The sequence below is a fragment of the Bufo bufo genome, chromosome 10, assembly GCF_905171765.1.
Source record: "Bufo bufo chromosome 10, aBufBuf1.1, whole genome shotgun sequence".
Lineage (NCBI taxonomy): Eukaryota > Metazoa > Chordata > Amphibia > Anura > Bufonidae > Bufo > Bufo bufo.
In genome coordinates this window covers 21,437,213-21,459,789 of record NC_053398.1, presented here as the reverse complement: position 1 = coordinate 21,459,789, position 22,577 = coordinate 21,437,213, and the positions used below count along the sequence as shown (strand labels likewise).

Here is a 22,577-nt window from a genome sequence, read left to right as displayed (position 1 = left end):
CCGCACATTAGTGCACATCAAAGCCGCGCGGTTATCTGCTTACACGGGATCTAGCTAAATGGAAACGGCTGCTACATGAAAGGACGGGTTTTGTCATAAAAAATACATAAACCCGTTACTTCTCAGGACGCTTTTCTGTACAAGTATCATGTATGACAAAATGGTGTGTGCGCAGTAAATAACCTAACATACCGGCTGTAATCCAGCTGAAGGGGCTGAAAGGGCATGGAGACTTTTATCCCCCCTTTCCTTAGATAGGAGGGGACAGACTGAAGAGAGCAACACAGGACCCCGGGATCGGACTACACACAGGGTTGGTTGGTTTTTAGTCTGTAGCCCCAGAGATACATAGGTCTGCACAGGAGCTGCACACACTAAACGAGAGCCGACTTCTATTCAAGAATCTGCAAAGCTGCTTTAATTTTTATTTAGATAAATTTGAGCAAAAAATCCTGAAAATGTGTAAGTTCTTCAAACTGCCAATGCACCTTATTGTATCTCAAGGGCCAGTGCATCATACCATATCCCAGGTGCTGGTGCAATATACTGTATCCCAGGTGCCAGTGTACCATACTCTAGCCTAGTTGCCAGTGTGCCATCCCAAGTGCCAGTGTAACATACTGTATACCAGGTGCCACTGTAACATGCTGTATCTCAAGTGCCAGTGTAACATGCTGTATCCCAAGTGCCAGTGCAACACACTGTGCCAGTGTACCATACGGTAGCCCAGATGCCTGTGCGTCATACTGTATACCAAGTGCCACTGCACCATACTATAACCCAAGTGCCATACTGTACCCCAACTGCCAGTGCAACATACTGTAGCTCAATTTCCAGTGCGTCATACTGTACCCCAAGATCCATACTGTACCCCAAGCACCAGTGTCACATACTGTATCCCAAGTAACAGTGCACTATACTTTATTTCAAGTGCCAGTGCACCATACTGTACCCCAAGAGCCATACTGTACCCCATGTGTCAGTGTCACATACTGTACCCCATGTGTCAGTGTCACATACTGTATCCCAAGTGCCAGTGTGCCTTAACTTATCCCAAGTGCCAGTGCACCATACTGTATCCCAAGTGCCAGTGTGCCTTACCTTACCCCACGTGCAGGGTCCTGGGAGAGCACTGAGTGCAGGAGATGTAAGTGTACTGAGAAACAAAGCGCCCAGACTCCGTTACCCTCTATGTACATACAGCCACTCACCGATGCTGTGGTTAATTCCGGCATTCTTTGACAGAGCCATGAGGAATCCATAGAAAGTCAGCCGGGGCGCAGTGCCGAGAATCTGTCTGATCAGTGGCAGAGAAGGAGAGCTACGAGAGAAGAAAGGAAATCACTGCGTACAGGATAATACCGTCATGATATTCACCACTACAAAATGCCAGGGGATGATGGCAGTAGTAGTTATAGTAGTTTTCACAGTGTAAGTACCAATGTATGGGCAGTATCAGCCACACCCCGAGGAGAATGGTGACATCCAATTCTTGTTTCATTCAGACATTTTCAGGAGGAATAACTGAAGAACAGCACAATGCAGAGTAAAGAAAATGCCTCAGAATCTTTTTTTCATGGGATATAAAAGTTTTTACTAAAACAGAGTTGCCAGGAGATTTGTTGGTCCTCTTCAGCGCTGAGGTCTTAAAGGGGTTGTCCCACTGCAACAACTTATCCCTTTATCCCACCGCCGGGGCCCCCAATGATCACGTGTCTGCAGCTCCATTCAACTATATGGGACTGCTGGAGATAGCTGAGAACAAGCACTTGGTTAACTCCGACAGCTCCATAGAGCTGAATGGAACACGGGGCGGACTGGACACTGGTGGGCCGATGACCAGGGGCTCCCAGTCTCATGATCAGCGGGGGCCACAGTGGTCGGACCTCCTCCAGATAATTATCCATCCTGTAGATGGGGAAACTATTGTGATGGGATGACCCCTTTAAGGAGTGAATGAGTGAAGCACCTGGTGGATCCTTCGTTCCTTTTTCCTTTTTACTGCACGTTTTTCGCTCACCCCATGGAGGGTCTACTGTTGTTTTTAGCTATCTGTCCTGATGATCAAATTTCGCATGCAGCCATATACAGCTCCCAGGTCCGAGTCCTCTTCATGGCTGCCTGTACAGATATACTCCAATGTGTAGTCACATCAAACAGACCCTAAACGAGCCGGACCTAATTAACAATAGTCAGTGACCATAAGATTACATAATGTTGTGTAGCTGCTAAATACGCTTTCAGACAAATGCATGAAGTAAAATGTGCGTGAAACCAGACCGCACTGACGTGGAGCTTTCCACATAATTTCACACTAGGAATCCACCTCAACTCTGAAGACTTAAGATGTCAGTGAGGAAAATCAGAGGAGAATCTGTCACGGACGAGCAACTTCGCTTTATATGGAATTCTGCTCTGTTGTAATGTGGTAGCAGTCCAGCAGAGGGCGCTGACAACAAGCAACTCTACCTCCAGGGTCCGTTAGGGCTCACACACTTATTTTTTGTCCACGTCAGTTCCGTTTTTTTTTTTGGCGGCCTGTATGTGACTGGTATCCGTGTTTTGCGCAACACAAAACAACAATGGTTGTGTGCATGAGCCCTTACAGTAACCAGCTATGTTGGGGATCTGGGCTTGGGTGGACTGGCCATAAACCCTACAGGAAAATGTCCCGGTGGGCTGATGCCCTGGGGGCTGCCCAAGCCCTCCTCACGGCGGTTGGCTGGGTACAAGATTGATGCTCTAAGCATTAATTAATACCGGCAAATGGCTACAGGAGCCCACCTGACTGTATCACCGTCCTCAGGGTTGTGGTGACGGCGGCTGTATTTTGTGCTGTGGTATTTGCTTCTTTGCTGGGGCAGTATATTGTGCTGCACTGTGGTATCTGGTTCTGCTGGGGCAGTATATTGTGCTGCACTGTGGTATCTGGTTCTGCTGGGGCAGTATATTGTGCTGCACTGTGGTATCTGGTTCTGCTGGGGCAGTATATTGTGCTGCACTGTGGTATCTGGTTCTGCTGGGGCAGTACATTGTGCTGCACTGTGGTATCTGGCTCTGCTGGGGCAGTATATTGTGCTGCACTGTGGTATCTGGTTCTGCTGGGGCAGTATATTGTGCTGCACTGTGGTATTTCTGCTGGGGCAGTATATTGTGCTGCACTGTGGTATCTGGTTCTGCTGGGGCAGTATATTGTGCTGCACTGTGGTATCTGGTTCTGCTGGGGCAGTATATTGTGCTGCACTGTGGTATCTGGTTCTGCTGGGGCAGTATATTGTGCTGCACTGTGGTATTTGGTTCTGCTGGGGCAGTATATTGTGCTGCACTGTGGTATTTGGTTCTGCTGGGGCAGTATATTGTGCTGCACTGTGGTATTTGCTTCTGCTGGGGCGGTATATTGTGCTGCACTGTGGTATTTGGTTCTGCTGGGGCAGTATATTGTGCTGCACTGTGGTATGTGGCTATGCTGGGGCAGTATATTGTGCTGCACTGTGGTATCTGGTTCTGCTGGGGCAGTATATTGTGCAGCACTGTGGTATCTGGTTCTGCTGGGGCACTATATTGTGCTGCACTGTGGTATTTGTTGCTGCTGGGGCAGTATATTGTGCTGCACTGTGGTATTTGGTTCTGCTGGGGCAGTATATTGTGCTGCACTGTGGTATCTGGTTCTGCTGGGGCAGTATATTGTGCTTCACTGTGGTATTTGTTGCTGCTGGGGCAGTATATTGTGCTGCACTGTGGTATTTGGTTCTGCTGGGGCAGTATATTGTGCTGCACTGTGGTATTTGGTTCTGCTGGGGCAGTATATTGTGCTGCACTGTGGTATTTGGTTCTGCTGGGGCAGTATATTGTGCTGCACTGTGGTATTTGGTTCTGCTGGGGCAGTATATTGTGCTGCACTGTGGTATTTGGTTCTGCTGGGGCAGTATATTGTGCTGCACTGTGGTATTTGGTTCTGCTGGGGCAGTATATTGTGCTGCACTGTGGTATTTGGTTCTGCTGGGGTGGTACTTTGTGCACTACAGTATTGATGGCTCTGCCTACTCATGTTGCCCCCACATTCTGTCAGTTTGGACCTGCCAACAACATGGAGCCACTTTTATTTTATTTTTTCCAGGGCCACATTAAGTTCCCAGTCCGCCCATGGATCTAGAGGGACTATTTCTCCTTGTGGATAGCGCCTAGTAGGCATAAGGAGTCTTATAGGCCAGGCAATGCTCCTCTGGGGAAAAGGTAAGCAAATGAACCGTTTCCGAAAAGAAAGGTGAGACTCTGGTGCCACCAGATGGAATGGAGCTTTCCTATAGTCAATGTTCCATCTTTTATACGGGCCTTGAGACATACTAGGCTCTCTGCACAAGGAGAAATACAAACCCCCAGATCCCCCACAAAGGCCTCTCACCCAGCTAATAGCCTACTTTCACATCTGCTCTTTGTATTCCGGTTTTGAGATCTGGCAGTGGATCTCAAAACCAGAGCAAAACGCTTCCGTTTTGTCTCCATGCATTGTCAATGGGGACAAAACATATCAGAATGCATTCCGTTCCGGTTTGTTCTATTTTGTGACCGGACACAAAAATGCTGCAAGCTGCGTTTTTTTTGTCATGTCTGGGAAACGGAACAAAATGTAAGTCAGTGGCCACAGTGGTCCCATGCCATACTACTGGCATTGCCACTCTGGCAGTCCTGCACCGACCTTCATTTACAAGCTGCCATTGATGACACACTATACTAGGATGTGACCACTGCAGCCAATCAGTGGCGTCAGCATTCACATGAGATGCTTGATGATGCCAGTATGTACAGCACGTGACCTCTCAGACTACTGATTGGCTGCAATGCGCCGGTATAGCATGTCACCACTGGTAAACCAAGACTGGCGCACAGCATCTGCGCTGGATTCAAGAGGTAGGTAGTTTTTTGTTTGTCATCTTATAACTTTCAGTACTTTTTTAAACAGGAAACTGTTTTAAAGGGGTTCTCCGGGAATGATGTAAAATGGCCGCCAGAGACCTGTCCTAGGATGTGAGCAGGACTGGTTGATTCCACTTGCAGAGCTGCCTAGGAAAGTGAGGAGACAGGCCTCACTACACACTATGCTCCAGCACTTGCATATACTACATATTGGTGAGTGCTCCTGTCAGGCTGCTCAGCCATGGTGGCATATTGTAGGCAGGAGCGTATCATTACCATCTACTGTAGAGCAGCGCAGTGTGTAGTGAGGCCCCGCTCCCTCTCCTCCCCTAGGCAGCTGGGGTGACTACCAGTCCTGCTCACATTCTAGGACAGGTTGCTTGCGGCCATTTTATATCATTCCCGGAGAACCCCTTTAAAGAGGTTTTCAGGTAGTTAGATAATGATGACTTTTCCTCTGCATAAGGGCTCATGCACACGACCGTATGTATTTTGCGGTCCGCAAAAAATACGGATGACATCCGCGTGCATTCCGTATTTTGCGTAACGGAACAGCTGGCGCCTCATAGAACAGTACTATCCTTGTCCGTAATGCGAACAATAATAGGACATGTTATATTTTTTTGCGGAATGGAAATACGGACGTACGGAAACAGAATGCGCAAGGAGTAACTTCGTTTTTTTTTGCGGACCCATTGAAGTGAATGGTTCCGCATACGGTCCGCAAAAAAACCGCAACGGACATGGAAGGAAAATACATTCGTGTGCATGAGCCCTAAGTCATTAATATGAAATTAGGGGGGGCCTGACACCCCGCACCCCCACCAATTAGCTGTTTCAGGCAGTCACCGATGCATCGGATAGAGGAGGAAGCAGAAGGCTCCGTCCAATGCGTACTGGTCGTACTGGGGGACTCCAGTTCAAGCGAATGAGAGCTGAGCTGCTATATGCCGGAAACTACATTTAGTAGGATGACTACTGGCCTTCACCGCTATACAGTACAAAGCAAGTGACGACCACTCTGACCGCCATCTGTAGGATTTTTTTCAATGGCCTGTTGAGAAGAATGTGTACGAGTATGAATTCTATATTTCTATAAAATTGTAAAATGAACTATAAATCCTTGAGGGAAACCTCATCGCCCAATAAAAACAGTATAAAGCCGTATCAGTGCACAGAACGAGTAGAGGCAGGACAAAGGCGCACACAAAGCGGCTCGCCATAAAATCTGCCACAGCGCAAACAATACATAAAAGCAAAAGCAACCGGAGCAGAAAGAGCAGCGCGCTGCGTAATCACTGATCATAGAAAAATGTCAGGAACAGGCGCAGAAATGATCTCCCATAACAGAAGTAACAATCCCTCTGTGCTGCCATGGCAACAAGATGTCAAAACAAATCCGGCACAGTCAGTGTAGCCAAGCAAGCCAATCCATGGAAGCAGAAATGTAGCAAGTTAGAAACCTGACACATACAAAGGCTACATAATAGCTGTCATGTCAGCGGGAGGGGACGGGCGGCACCTATGAATCATGGGTCACACACAATAGGAAATAAGTATGTGCCGGGCTTTGTACTGGGAACCGCGGCATTAGAAAGATTTATACCATTCAGCTTCTGGGGTTGTGGACTGTGCTGATCTAGCATTTATGTACCCAGAAACAATGCAAGTCGATACAAAGACAGGACTATAGCCCCGGCTGACCGTGGTACGGGGTGCAGGCTGTTTACTTCCAGGGGGATACAAATCTGTGAGGCACGGTTCACACCAACCAGTCTTTCTTGAGATGGACTGATTTGTCAGTAACCAGGCTTTGTGTGCCTTTATTTAAAGGGCATCTGTCAGCAGATTTGTACCTATGACACTGGCTGACCTGTTACATGTGCACTTGGCAGCTGAAGACATCTGTGTTGGTTCGTGTTCCTATGTGCCCGCACTGCTGAGAAAAATGGTATTTTAATATATGCAAATGAGCCCTTAGGAGCAACTGGGGCGTTACCATTACACCTAAAGGATCTGCTCTTCTCTGCAGCTACTGCACCCTCTGCACTTGGTGGCACCGGCAAACCACCTGAGAAACCTAAACTTCCAATATCATGTCCTTAAAGGGAGTGTGTCATCTACTTGCACTGTATTAAACTAATGGCAATGCACTCTAGCTCTCTGTACCATCATTAACACTATACCTTTATTAGGGATATCCATCTTTCCGAATGGCATAGCCATTAGGTTTAATACAGTGGAAGTAGATGACCGACTCCCTTTGATTGAAGCACCTTTTGCCTATTAAGGTCTTGGAGAAGTCATTAACAGGCACAATGTCTTGTAGGAATAGCTCAACTGAATGTAATGATACCTTTCACTTAAAGATCTTTAATGCTCCATTCTAGAGAAAATGCACTTTTAATCCCTATGCAAATGAGCAGCTAAGTGCACTGAGGGCGGGTCTAACCCACTCTCTGCACCCTTACTTCTCCTGCTTCCTCTGCCAGCTCATCCCTCTCCTTCCTGATTGAAAGGCCAGGCGAGATGACTATGCAGGAACCTGACCATGTCCATCAAGATGGAGAGGGAGGAGCTGGCAGAGGAAGCAGGAGGAGCAAGAGGGCACAGAGTGGCTTGGACCCACCCACTGCCCACTTAACTGCTCATTTGCGTATGGATTAAAAGTATTATATTTTTTTTCAGAATGAAGTAACAAATCAGTAAGTGAAAGGTATCATCACATTAAAGGCTGTGTACACCTTTTTTATTATTGCATTTTACTCCAGTAGCTGGACATGCTCCAGTAGCACTTTTTGGATTTTCTGTCTTTTCCATCAGACCAGGAGCTGATGGACTTCTTATCTCTGCTCTCTGACCTTATAAATACTCATTATAGTTCAGTTCTTATCTTACTGGTAGGAATGTGGCTTAAATAAGTGTTTATGACCTTTTAGTAGCTTAGAGATCAGGGTTATTAGATGACCGCACAAAGCGAAAGTGAAAGTACCAGTCACACAGCTAGAAAAACAGTTAACTCTTTGTGACAGAACAGCTCAATATTTATAATAAAGGCCAATTGAAAAAATAATTTTTAGCCAAATATGGGTAATATGCAATCATAAAAAAAAAAAAAAAGGTCTCTGTACATAGCCTTTAAGCTGAGCTAGCCCTGGAAGGCATTGTGCCTGGTCACCTGACTTTGGAACCAACAACCCCTGGGGTCCTAACCCGTGACCCTAAACATAACAAACCCCACTCACCTATCCATGGTACCTTTACTGTTCCGCTCCCACTGCTTCTGGTCTCCAAGTGACCAGGAACGGTCTTGGTCCTGTGAATAATTGCAGACCACCGCGGTCACAGCGGCTTGAACAGTACATCATTGCTGTATGTGTTGGTGCTATATAAGCAAAGGAGAATAAATACATGGTCAGCCTCATCTGTAAGAAGACTCGTACACAACTGACTGATGGGCTCGGACCACAAACGCCCCGTCTTGTGGTTATCGTCACACTTCACGCCTCCTATATTATAAGCAGCATCTTGTCCTCTCTCAACCCAAAACACCCCCAAGACGCAATCCTAAAGACAGAACCCACAGATAAGTGACTAGAAGTGTCTTGAGATTTACAGAACGCACTCAGACCTCTTGAGAACTAAGCAGCGTTAGGAATCTCTGTCCTAGAAATGGGCCCCTTCTCCACTCTCACCCCACCCCACCCAGGTGCAGGGTTTACAAAGAGCACCTAAGGGAGGCCACAGATATGTGACCTAGGAATTTACTCAACTAAGCTGAACACACCCATAGGAAGAATGAGCCATGCTCAAAACAGGGCGCATTGCACAACAGGATCACATACAATGAAGAGAGCGCGGACTCCCAAAGGGAAGATGCAACCACCCGAAGGCTACGTCCACACGGGACTGAAACGCGTGCGGCAAATCCAGTGCCTGCAAAGTGGATGAGACTTTAAGAAATGTCACTGTGACTTCAGACAATTCCTACAATGTGCTCATGACTGAAATCAGACCTCTGCAGTGTGTACGTGAACTGAGTAGATGGACTCAGCAGGGTCTGACCCGCCGCTCCATTTTGAAACTAGGACATACTTTTCTACAATTTTTGTTGAGTATCATTGAATATATATCCTCGAATGGCGACTCCATACGATACATGGGCAACCAGGGGTGGACTGGGAACTTCACGTACCCAGGGGGAAAAAAATATAAAAGTGGCCCTATTTTTAAGTGGGGTCCAAATTGACAGAAGGCGGGGTCAACAAAAGTAGGTGGGGCCAGCAATACCATATTGTGGCACATTATTTCACCCCAGCGGAACCTAATATCACAGTCCATTGCAAAATACCGGCCCAAAAACTGCCCCTCTGTGGTGGCCAGGGCCAGCTGCCCCGTTCTGTCCTCCTACTCCAGTTACCCTAGGATGGCAGTACAGTTATATTCAGGAGTCAGGAGGAGAGCGTCAGATCATTACTTACCATGGCTGGCGGCCGTGAGGAGGGTCTTTGGCCACGGAGGGCCAGGGCCAGGCAGTATAAACGTCATCAGGCCTGGTCCTGTCAATCAAAGTGGAAAGGGCATGGCAGTTGTAGAGAGAGCAGAGCCTCTAGGTGTAATGGCAACGCCCCCGTTGCACCTAGAGGCTCATTTGCATATAGTAAAACATCATTTTTCTCAGCAATGCGGACACATATGAACACGGGACCAACACAGATGCCTTCAGCTGCCAAGTGCACATGTAACAGGTCAGGCAGTGTCATAGGTACAAACAAAGTCTATGATCAGTGACTGCAGCTTAGTGCATTGTGTATAGGAGGTCCTGTCTCTATATAAACTTGGTCTGCTGTTCTGTATCTCCTTTCTGCTTTACACTGCAGCACTGACTGTTCAATTTTGCTGCTTTGTGTAAGGGTACTTTCACACTAACGTTATTATTTTCTGGAGTTCCGTCCTAGGGGCTCAATACCGGAAAAAAACGGATCAGTTTTATCCTAATGCGTTCTGAATGGAGAGAAATCCGTTCAGGATGCATTAGGAGGTCTTCAGTTCAGTCACTTTTACGGTATTTGGCCAGAGAAAATACTGCAGCATGCTGCAGTATTTTCTCCGTCCAAAATTCCGGAACACTTGTCAGATTATTTTCCATTGAAATGCATTAATGCCTGATCCGTCACCAAGTGTTCTGGCAAAACGGATCCGGTTTTCCGGTCTGAGCATGCGCAGACCTTTAAAAATGCAAAAAAAAATTACCGGATACGTTTTTCCAGATGACACCGGAGAGACGGATCCGGTGTTTCAATGCAATTGTTAGACGGATCCGCATCCGGATCAGTCTACAAATGCTATCTGTTTGTACACAGATTTCCGGATCCAGCATGCAGTTCCGGTGACGGAACTGCCTGCCGGATCTTTATATTCTGCAGATCTTCTTATGAGAAGGATGAGGCCTTATCCAAGCAATCAACGGAGGACAGGAATCTTTTCCTTACTTTTCAGAAAAGATGTTCTGCAGCATCTGCATCTCAAATTCAGTAATTTTATTTAAAGGATTAGAGTGATTCATATAATGTAAAGATCTGACCCCTAAGTTTTGGAACTATACAGATTAAAAAAAAATAATCAGTAACCAAATCAAACTAAAAACGTGAAGCAGAAAATGTACTGTAAAAGGTAAAAAATCAATGTATACTTGAAAAAAGAAACTGCATCCATTAAACAAACACTATCCTTATATCTTAGTTTATTGACATATTAGATGCTCTGGCCATTAAGTGGTTAAAATCATTTGGCCTTCATCCTTGATGTCACCACATTTGCATAGAATGTTCTAGAACTGGGCCTACAGCTGTGATGTCACTGGATGACATCACAATGATGAATTTGTGAAGGTGTGACTCCACGTTGGATGCACACAACTTCAGAAAGAAGATTGGACGCCATCATGAGGATTCATAGGCGTTGGCGCTATGTTGATCGGCGGCTGCTGGTCAACACTCTCTCATCCTGCATGTCGATTGGCTCATTCCTTCTGACCCGATTCAGGAAATTGAATCAAAAATGGAGAACTCTGATGAGGAACTCCAGCTTCCTGGCCAAGAAATCAACCATCATGACACAGGCAAGAAGCTTCTTCGGGTCAGTTGCCTTAAGACGTAAAAACCACGTCATCCGCCATGACACAGCTGAGAAGACACCAACCAATTTTATTGCTGATCCAAAAGTTGCACATGAGGGGCCTCTAATACCACAAGGCATGTCCCTGGGAGAAAAAACAGAAAGTGGGGAACCCCCACAAAAAAGACCCCGGGACGCTGATGCTGTGGAGCCATTCCTTGTCCACAAAGCACCACCTGCTAAAAAAACACCAAAGAGCTGTAAGCGACGATGTAATAGAAAGACTCGTCAAAAACAACACACAGCAGTGAAGAATGAGGTCTCTTTAAATTTTGAGACCCTTAAAACATTGGACAAGAAAATGTCTGAGTCTTCTGAAGACCTTTTGAAGGCATCTCGTGAAGCTTCCAAAGCTAGTCTTAAAAGGAAAGCACCAACCTCCAAAGACAGTCAGTCCGGGACATTTCCACCAGCCAAAAGAGCTGCGGCAGAAAACATGTCCGCACCATCTACCAAAGATGTAGGAAGCCCGGAGCTGGGAACACCACAAGTGGAGATGGCCTATACCTGGAGAGCACAGAACAACTTGTCTCCAGAGCACTTATCCATCCTGAAGAGCAGCGGCCAGGAAGGCATGCTGGTTGATGACATCATTAACATGGCCCAGGATCTCCTGCAGAATCAGTTTGGGGACTTTGATGGCCTGCAGCCCGCCGCTGCTATTCTCTTTCCAGGGTACAGTGTGCTAAAGAAGGCCGTACAAATCCACTACGACATGGACAGGGTGCACTGGCTGACCACCTGCTTCAAAAATGGTGACATCCTAGTGGCCGACAGCATCAAGACCAGCAATTTGCCTCTATCTGTTTGCGAGCAGATTAATAACATCTACAGTGTAGTGGTCAATGAGCCCCTGAAACATCTAAAATTTCTCAATGTGGATCAGCAGAGAAACACCTATGACTGTGGGGTGTTCGCCATAGCATTTGCCTTTGAGTTTCTGGCAGATGACGGTGAACCCACGGCGATCTTCCAGCACAACGTGATGAGAGACCATCTGATATCCTGCCTGAAGAATGGCAGGATTACAGGCTTTCCCAAAAAGGTCAATTAGCGACTCCATGTCTTTCATGACATGTCGAGTCTAAGATGGGCCAAGAGATCGCCCTGACCAAAAGCCTGATATTACCAAAACAGACCTCGATCTTCTACGTCACCAAAGCTGCAGTCTCCACCCAACCCCAGATTACAACCGCTGACCCATGATACAGGTCTAGAACCCACAGACTTGTTGGCGTCGGTAAGTAACCAGTGACTTTTCTAAGTTTGATCATCTTCATGTAATAATGTCTTCTCATGTGATAATATATGTATGTGTAAATACTTAGACAACCACCATAAGTTCGGGATAATCATACCCTACAAGGATTGGCCTTTTAGCCTAGGGGCCCCATAACTTTGCTGCGTCTATTAATGATGGGGGTATCCTAATTTATTATTTTTACTCGGTCCTAGAGAAGGTCCTGCATCCATGAGAAGGTCTTCTCATGGATGCAGATGATAGGGACTGCATCCATGAGAAGACCTTGTATTTTTCTTGGTTATATTGATGATTTCAGATTTTTCTGCTTCCTGATATTTATGGTGTTTTCTGTATAACTTGGACACAGCGGTATCCACTGGTCGCCACTGGAAATAAAAACAGCCTGGGGCTAAGAAGGCATTTGCAGCAGATCGGATCACCAGAGGTCTGAGACAAAATGAGGCGCAGAATAACCCATCTCCTGATCTTCACCAGTGATCCCTGCTAGAAGGTATTGGTCTTAAGAACCAAAAAGATCCCTAAATAAGGTAAGATTCTTGTTACAGGAGTCATAAAATGTAACGTGATTTATGACAAATGCTCAAAATAATTATCATCTGGAGACACCAGAGTGATGACACATAATAATTTAGGGTTTAGATTCTCCATGAAGATGAGCAGAGCAGTGGCCATTAGTGGAAAAATCATCCAAAACGCCTGATACATGGAATATAAGTATGATAAAATTCTAACTGCCTACAGTCACCACTAGGGGGAGCTCCCATTGACCCTGATATGTAGATCACCTTGAGCAATGGCTCTCAGAACTATAGAAGTGTGTAAAAAACCAGGGGTTTTGGCAATTTCTACCAGGATAACTGAGCTCCGAACCCTATAAAGATATATGAAAATAAATCAGCCCACGATTATAAGGTGTATTCTCTTTATGTTGGATACAGCAGTGTGTCCCAGAACAAGAATAACCGCTATAACCGTCAATGACATTGATAAGCATTGGTATCGCTGTTAGAAACATGGGCCCAAGTTTAATACAGTTAAAGGGATTACAATAACCCTCAGTGACCGGGAGTAAAGTGTGTGTCACTAACATGTAATTTTCCGCTGCTCTATATTGAGTCATAATTAGTTACATTATTTGCATCTGCAGATCACTGTACCACAGCGGGGGTCTCACTGTTTCCCTGCAATGAATATGGGGTACAGCTGGAGGTGATGACTCTACCACAAGTCAATGACATGGTGGCCACCGTGTCAGGATCAGATGACCTGCGCTTCAGCAAGAGGCAGATTCCGGGCTCGGTCTCTGCACTCACCCACTGGACTTTCTGCAGTCAGACGTATTCACTAAAGAAGTGAGTTTCCTGCTGCATCAAAGGCAGATTCCAGGCTTGGTCTCTGCAATAACCACTGGACTTGACATTCACCGGACTTTCCGCAGACAGATGTACTCACAGAAGAAGTGAGTTTCCTGCTGCATTCAGAGGCAGATTCCGGGCTCGGTCTCTGCACTCACCCACCGGACTTTCTGCAGTCAGACGTATTCACTAAAGAAGTGAGTTTCCTGCTGCATCAAAGGCAGATTCCAGGCTTGGTCTCTGCAATAACCACTGGACTTGACATTCACCGGACTTTCCGCAGACAGATGTACTCACAGAAGAAGTGAGTTTCCTGCTGCATTCAGAGGCAGATTCCGGGCTCGGTCTCTGCATTCACCATTGGACTTGTCATTCACCGGACCTTTCGCAGTCAGATGTATTCACCGAAGAAGTGAGTTTCCTGCTGCATCAAAAGGCAGATTCCAGGCTTGGTCTCTGCAGAAGTCAACGCACTTCACATTCACCATCGATTCAAGGAAAAATCTACTGTCATGGCACGTGCCATTGTTTTCCTCCACCGCCTAGGGGAAGGGCAGTCCTTCAGCCATGGTTCCCTAGAGGTTTCCTCCACTGGGGGTTTTTCCTCTCCTGAGTGCTGAAGGCCCGACTCTTCATGAGTCAAAGACCCATCATCAACAGGGTCACATTTAAGATCAGTGCCCTGACTTCTCATGAGAACATCTACTGTACATTCGATACCTTGCAGTTAATAAAGAAGTCAGTGTATATTAAGTAGTGGTGACTCTTCATGAATCTTCATAGTCAACTGGATCGGGGGTGCAGGGTGCCGGACCCCTGCTGATCAGATAGTGATGGGCTTTCTTGGTTTTACAGCTCAACTTATTTTTTTTATCCCCTTCCTACAGGATAGGGGATAAGTATCTGATCGGTGAGGACTGATCATGAGAATGGGGATCCTGTGTCCCCAAAGAAATGGAATGGTAGGTCAACCATGTTTCCTTCTGCTTCATTCAATGTCTATGGGACTTCTGGAAATAGCTGAGCTTTGTACTCGGCTATCTCCAGCAGTCTCATAGAGAGAACACAGTAGCCATGTGCACGCTCGACCTGCCACTTCATTCATAAGGGGACACAGGATCCAGTTCTCGTGATCAATGGTGGTCCTAGATATTCTGTGTATAGGGGAAAATTTTGTATTGACAGAAACTATCTCCGGACCACATACCCATTGAAGTCAACGGGTCCGCAAAAAATATGGATGTAACATAGACCACATCCATATTTTTTGCAGATCCGCGATTTGCAGACCGCAAAACGGATATGGTTGTGTGCATGGGGCCTTATACAGATTCTACTAAACTAAAATATAAATTCAGAGGTACAGTCAGTGGTGTACCTCCAACAGAGGCAGACCATGCAGCTGCTATGGGGCCCCTGGAGGAAGGGGGCCCGGTCTTGAAAAAAAGGCCCTGGCTCCTAATTACACATAATTCTCGCTTCTGTTTTGAGTCCCTGTGCGGGGCTCAGGCTCCGCTTTCCAGCTCCCTCCTGCTTCCTCTGTCCTGTCCTCGGGGCCCCCCTTTACTCAGCACATCATCAGTGGCTAGCGCTGCACCCGCCGGAGTCCCGACTAGCGCTCTATGTTGTCTCACTGCTGGGCGTTGGGCTGGCCAATCAGCTTGCAGAGCCTAGTGCTGATTGGCTTACCTAGCACCCATCAGAGAAACTTTAGTGTCCTGTGCCACGAGAGTCGGGATTTCATTCCTCTGCAAGCAACTTGCAAGTGACAGTGTAGAGGATGATGAGAGTGACTTTTGCAGAAACGATGACTTCAGGTTAGAAGCGACTGTGCTGTCAGTAATATGTGTATAGGGTGTGAAGTGAACCCCGCATTTCCACTGCTGAACCCCAAGTTCTGATGCAGAGTTCTAATCTCTCAGCTTTGCAGGTGAACCTGAATCTTCACCCTCTCAGTCACCGACACAGAGTAACGCCACCATGCCTTGTATGTGCACTCAGGTACAGTAAGTTTCTCTGTGTCAGCTTCATGCACTGATATAGAGACACACTGTCCTGCTTTACACTGCAGCTTAGCTCTGTAAGGGCATTACTGCACAAATCTGTTGACTAAGGCCCTTTAAACTGCATTTCTGCTGCGATCGTTCTTCCCCGTTCAGTTGTATTGGTTATTGGCAGCCCACCTCGGTTACACAGGGTGAAGTGCTGCCGATAATTACACATCTCTTATTCTGATGAAAAGATGCAATCATGTAATAGCAGCGGTCACCTCAGCAAGCGAGCAGACCATTGCCGGGTAGGAACGCTTCCCTTCCAACAATCGTCTGTGTGATCGGGGTTTCTAATACACCCTTAAGTGTCCGTGGCCAGTAACTATGAATGCACCATTCTCTATGTTACAAGTATGAGGACTGAGGTCAGGAGGGCAGCGGACCCTTGGAAGGATGTCCATGGCTCCAGGCTGTATGAAGCTCACTATTGTACTGATTAACATCTGCATCCTCAAGTATCACTGCTCTTAGACCCAAGGCCGTCCTATCAGGCTGAGACCGTCTCTGAACGCTAGTATTCCCAAGTCCAGAGAGAAGCACTTACAATGAAATATGAGCTATAGGTGACATGAAAGGAATGCACATCAAAAAGCAAAATGTAGACTGCAGGTGCAATAAACTGCTGCTACAAGCAGGAATACATTTGCTACTGAGGGATATAAGTAGCAACTAAAGATACTGCTATTCCAGAAATATATACGTGCCTGTACCTCCATACCTACAAAACTAAGAAGATACAAAAACTTCTGGGGTCTCCGTACCTCTCAGAAGTAGAAAATGGGACTTGTGCAACTTTCACTGACTACCCACCCCGACTACAGGGCTTGCAGCAGTGGAGCCATGGAAGTACACAAGAAAGGGTAGAAGCAGTGAAAGCCAGGGGTATACAGCTGACAGTGCCCAATGTGGCTGGGGGGTTATCTGCAGGTAGTAACCCTGGTGACTACATGTCTCATATGCAGATCTGAGGCACAGGAGAGGAGGCAGACGTGGCCTAGCGCAGCAGCATGCTACTCACAAGCAGTGTGCACATTCCGGTCCACTGCAGGGAAGGACAGGGGCAGTAGCCTTAAAGGAGTTTCCCCGGGTGTTTAATACTGATGACCTCCGCCTAGATCATCAACAGGGGCGGACTGCGAACTTAAAGCGGGCCCATGCTGTAGGCGGGTTCAAAATGACAGAAGGCGGAGCAACACAAGTAGGCGAGGACCACACAAGTAGATGGGACCGACAATACCGTAGTGCAGCACAAAATCACAAGAATCTATGGCCAGTTTGCCCCTGGTCATCAATATCAGATTGATGGGGGTCCAACTCCCGGCACTGCGGCCCCAGCGCTCTGCAGTCTCTTCCTTGGCCAGTGACATCACCATACATCGGTCACATGGCCTAGGTGCAGCTCATTCAAGTGAGGGGCTGAGCTGCAATACCAAGCACAGTCACTACCCAATGGACGGCGCTGTGCTTGGTATGCTGCAAGGAGGCCGTGGCCTCTTCAAACGGCTGGGTGTCAGAACCCCGCCTATCTGATATTGATGACCTATCCTGAGGATAGGTGATCAATATTAAACACCCGCAAAACCCCTTTAAATAATCTAGAGGAAGCAACCTTGAGGAGATGATTTGCGGGCGTCACCCGGGACATTTTTGGCTGCTGCTATGCAACAATTCTGCCTGGCATTTCACCATGTAACACCCGTAAGTGACAGCAGTCCTACATACCTGTGCCTGTCCCGTTCGCATAGGTTCTCCAAGCACTGATAGAACTGTGGAGCCTCTACTCCTTCCAGAGACGCGCTGTCGCTGCTCGGCTGCCGCTGGCACGGTGTCGCGGATTGGGACGTTGGCACAATAACGGTGTTTATGCTTTTACCGCTGAGCAGGTCTTGATAGATGGCAGCGGCGCTGTCCAGAAACTCTACGTATGTAAAATATCCCAGAATGTTAAAAAAAATAATTCCCATGAATAATGTAAAAAATGAAAGTCATACATTATCTAGTACACGACAACAAAGCTAGAACCAGCGCTATGAGATCCGAAGATCTCCCCATTCATTGCGCCAAACTGGCAGCTCAGGGGGCGTGTCCTTTCTACTGCAACTAGTGTCAGTTGAAGGATGGAACTGAGCATGTGCTTCCGTCTCAGTGAGCAGGACAGAGAAATGAGAAAAGGAGGGAACAGCAGGTGGCGCTATACAGATAGATTTCAGAGAATAACTCAGTAGCCATAATACATTTTTAATTACATGCAATTACAAAAGTATTCAGATCCACCTGGTGGTTTGAAATCTGCAGAATATTTTTGGCGAAACAACCTCTTTAATGTTTACATCACACACAACGCCAAGCCCTGCCAGGTGTGTCATAACTATAGGCGTGCTGGCCAAAGTAAACCAGCGGGCGTCCTTCAACCCGGAGACAAGACTTCCCCTACGTCAGGCAGGCACCGCAGTACAGACAATGGACGCTTGTCAGCTGGTGCATTGTAACGATAGGCCCCGGGGACTTGTTTGATACTCACCAGAGTAATAAAACTGGATCTGGACGGCGTACAGGAAGTCGGAGAATGACATGAGGCAGTCCATTGCGTCGTCCATCAGTACAATCCTGGCAAGAGAAAAACCCAGAGACTGAAAGCAGACACCGAGGAAAAAGAGGGGACTTCAACTATGACCAGCTAGGGAAGAGGAAGCGTGAAAAACAAGTTACTAAGACCCAAAAATCATTACTAACCAATAGCGATGGAGGATCAGAACCGAGGGACAATGCGCTTGTACAGAGGACCCGCACCCTCTCCTGACATGTCTGTTTTACTGACCACTTGTATTCCCCACGTAATAACAATTCTGGAGCTTCTATTCTTATGACTCTATGTTGTGCCATTCATCTATTATTCCTACTAGAAATATATGAATGAATTGCCAGCAGTCTGCATTAAAGGTCCATCTGGGTATTACCAGTTGGGAGGGAGCACTGATTGGATACCCTCGACTGGTAACCCCCAGATGGACCTTTATTGCAGACTTCTGCCAATTCAATCATACATTTTTAATAGGAATAATAGAGGAATGTACAACATAGAGTCATAAGAATAGATGCTACAGAATTGGTATTACGTGGGGAACGGGTCCTCTTTAATCTATATGTGTCCTGGCCTGGGAAGGCAGTTTACCCAGACTACCGGTAGTAGGATTCAGAAATGTCTACATTCTCTAGGCCTGTAAAAAAAAAATATATTTTTTATATATATATATATACACTGCTCAAAAAAATAAAGGGAACACAAAAATAACACATCCTAGATCTGAATTAATTAAATATTCTTCTGAAATACTTTGTTCTTTACATAGTTGAATGTGCTGACAACAAAATCACACAAAAATAAAAAAATGGAAATCACATTTTTTAACCCATGGAGGTCTGGATTTGGAGTCACACTCAAAATTAAAGTGGAAAAACACACTACAGGCTGATCCAACTTTGATGTAATGTCCTTAAAACAAGTCAAAATGAGGCTCAGTAGTGTGTGTGGCCTCCACGTGCCTGTATGACCTCCCTACAACGCCTGTGCATGCTCCTGATGAGGTGGCGGACGGTCTCCTGAGGGCTCTCCTCCCAGACCTGGACTAAAGCATCTGCCAACTCCTGGACAGTCTGTGGTGCAACGTGACGTTGGTGGATAGAGCGAGACATGATGTCCCAGATGTGCTCAGTTGGATTCAGGTCTGGGGAACGGGCTGGCCAGTCCATAGCATCAATGCCTTCGTCTTGCAGGAACTGCTGACACACTCCAGCCACATGAGGTCTAGCATTGTCTTGCATTAGGAGGAACCCAGGGCCAACCGCACCAGCATATGGTCTCACAAGGGGTCTGAGGATCTCATCTCGGTACCTAATGGCAGTCAGGCTACCTCTGGCGAGCACATGGAGGGCTGTGCGGCCCTCCAAAAAAATGCCACCCCACACCATTACTGACCCAATGCCAAACCGGTCATGCTGAAGGATGTTGCAGGCAGCAGAACGTTCTCCACGGCGTCTCTAGACTCTGTCACGTCTGTCACATGTGCTCAGTGTGAACCTGCTTTCATCTGCGAAGAGCACAGGGCGCCAGTGGCGAATTTGCCAATCTTGGTGTTCTCTGGCAAATGCTAAATGCTAAACGTCCTGCACGGTGTTGGGCTGTAAGCACAACCCCCACCTGTGGACGTCGGGCCCTCATATCACCCTCATGGAGTCTGTTTCTGACCGTTTGAGCAGACACATGCACATTTGTGGCCTGCTGGAGGTCATTTTGCAGGGCTCTGGCAGTGCTCCTCCTGTTCCTCCTTGCACAAAGGTAGAGGTAGCGGACCTGCTGCTGGGTTGTTGCCCTCCTACGGCCTCCTCCACGTCTCCTGATGTACTGGACTGTCTCCTGGTAGCGCCTCCATGCTCTGGACACTACGCTGACAGACACAGCAAACCTTCTTGCCACAGCTCGCATTGATGTGCCATCCTGGATATGCTGCACTACCTGAGCCACTTGTGTGGGTTGTAGACTCCGTCTCATGCTACCACTAGAGTGAAAGCACCGCCAGCATTCAAAAGTGACCAAAACATCAGCCAGGAAGCATAGGAACTGAGAAGTGGTCTGTGGTCACCACCTGCAGAACCACTCCTTTATTGGGGGTGTCTTGCTAATTGCCTATAATTTTCACCTGTTGTCTATCCCATTTGCACAACAGCATGTGAAATTGATTGTCACTCAGTGTTGCTTCCTAAGTGGACAGTTTGATTTCACAGAAGTGTGATTGACTTGGAGTTACATTGTGTTGTTTAAGTGTTCCCTTTATTTTTTTGAGCAGTGTATATACACACACACATATCTGTTTGTGTTATTAGATAGACAGTTAGGTAGATACACAGTTCCACTAATATTGTGTAGGCCCTCTTCATGCCTCCAAAACAGCCCTGATTCCTCAAAAGATATATAGATATGAGATAGATAGATAGATAGATAGATAGATATGAGATTATACAGAACATCTGTTGCTGACTCCGGATCACCCCCATTCCCTCACTATGCACCCATGAATCAGCCATGAAATGCACTGAGAAGACTCTTGCGCATGCGCACATAATGGAGAGGACTCCTGTGCATGTGCACATAATGGAGAGGACTCCTGTTTATGCGCACATAATGGAGAGGCCTCTTGTTAATGCGCACATAATGACGAGGACTCCTGTGCATGCGCACATAATGGAGAGGACTCCTGTGCATGCACACATAATGGAGAGGCCTCTTGTGAATGCGCACATAATGGAGAGGCCTCTTGTTAATGCGCACATAATGACAAGGACTCCTGTGCATGCGCACATAATGGAGAGGACTCCTGTGCATGCGCACATAATGGAGAGGACGCCTGTGCATGTGCACATAATGGAGAGGACTCCTGTTTATGCGCACATAATGGAGAGGCCTCTTGTTCATGCGCACATAATGACGAGGACTCCTGTGCATGCGCACATAATGGAGAGGACTCCTGTGCATGCACACATAATGGAGAGGCCTCTTGTGAATGTGCACATAATGGAGAGGATTCCTGTGCATGCGCACATAATGGAGAGGCCTCTTGTTAATGCGCACATAATGACAAGGACTCCTGTGCATGCGCACATAATGGAGAGGACTCCTGTGCATGCGCACATAATGGAGAGGACTCCTGTGCATGGGCACATAATAGAGAGGTCTCTTGTGCATGCGCACATAATGGAGAGGCCTCTTGTGAATGCGCACATAATGGAGAGGATTCCTGTGCATGCGCACATAATGGAGAGGATTCCTGTGCATGCGCACATAATGGAGAGGCCTCTTGTTAATGCGCACATAATGACGAGGACTCCTGGGCATGCGCACATAATGGAGAGGACTCCTGGGCATGCGCACATAATGGAGAGGACTCCTGGGCATGAGCACATAATGGAGAGGACTCCTGGGCATGAGCACATAATGGAGAAACCCCCTTTACATGCCCACATAATGGAAAGGACGCCTGTGCATGCGCACATAATGGAGAGAACGCCTGTGCATGCGCACATAATGGAGAGGACTCCCGTGCATGCACACATAATGGAGAGAACTCCCGTGCATGCGCACATAATGGAGAGGACTCCTGGGCATGCGCACATAATGGAGAGGACTCCCGTGCATGCGCACATAATGGAGAGGACTCCCGTGCATGCACACATAATGGAGAGGACTCCTGTGCATGAGCACATAATGGAGAAACCCCCTTTACATGCCCACATAATGGAAAGGACGCCTGTGCATGCGCACATAATGGAGAGAACGCCTGTGCATGCGCACATAATGGAGAGGACTCCCGTGCATGCGCACATAATGGAGAGGACTCCCGTGCATGCCCACATAATGGAGAGGACTCCCGTGCATGCCCACATAATGGAGAGGACTCCCGTGCATGCCCACATAATGGAGAGGACTCCCGTGCATGCCCACATAATGGAGAAACCCCCTTTACATGCCCACATAATGGAAAGGACGCCTGTGCATGCGCACATAATGGAGAGAACGCCTGTGCATGCGCACATAATGGAGAGGACTCCCGTGCATGCGCACATAATGGAGAGGACTCCCGTGCATGCGCACATAATGGAGAGGACTCCCGTGCATGCGCACATAATGGAGAGGACTCCAGGAGACGTAGTCCTCTCTGTCTGTGCATTCCACTGCTGGTTTATGGGGCATTAGCAGAGGAATGGGGGTCAGTATCTACATACAAGGACTGATCTGCAGTCAGCAGCAGGTCTGCTACACAT

The 22,577-nt window shown here is 47.2% G+C and overlaps 1 protein-coding gene across 1 annotated transcript in view; it reads right to left on the bottom strand.

The window, feature by feature from the left end:
- Positions 1 to 22,577, bottom strand: part of C10H11orf49 (chromosome 10 C11orf49 homolog) — a 128,528-nt gene that overhangs the window by 5,697 nt on the left and 100,254 nt on the right. The window contains exons 5-7 of the mRNA XM_040409180.1: positions 18,283 to 18,368; positions 17,484 to 17,679; positions 1,212 to 1,321 (exon numbers count right to left, since the gene is read on the bottom strand). Of these exons, the coding sequence (XP_040265114.1) occupies positions 1,212 to 1,321; positions 17,484 to 17,679; positions 18,283 to 18,368 (392 nt within the window). The remainder of the gene's footprint in view (positions 1 to 1,211; positions 1,322 to 17,483; positions 17,680 to 18,282; positions 18,369 to 22,577) is intronic.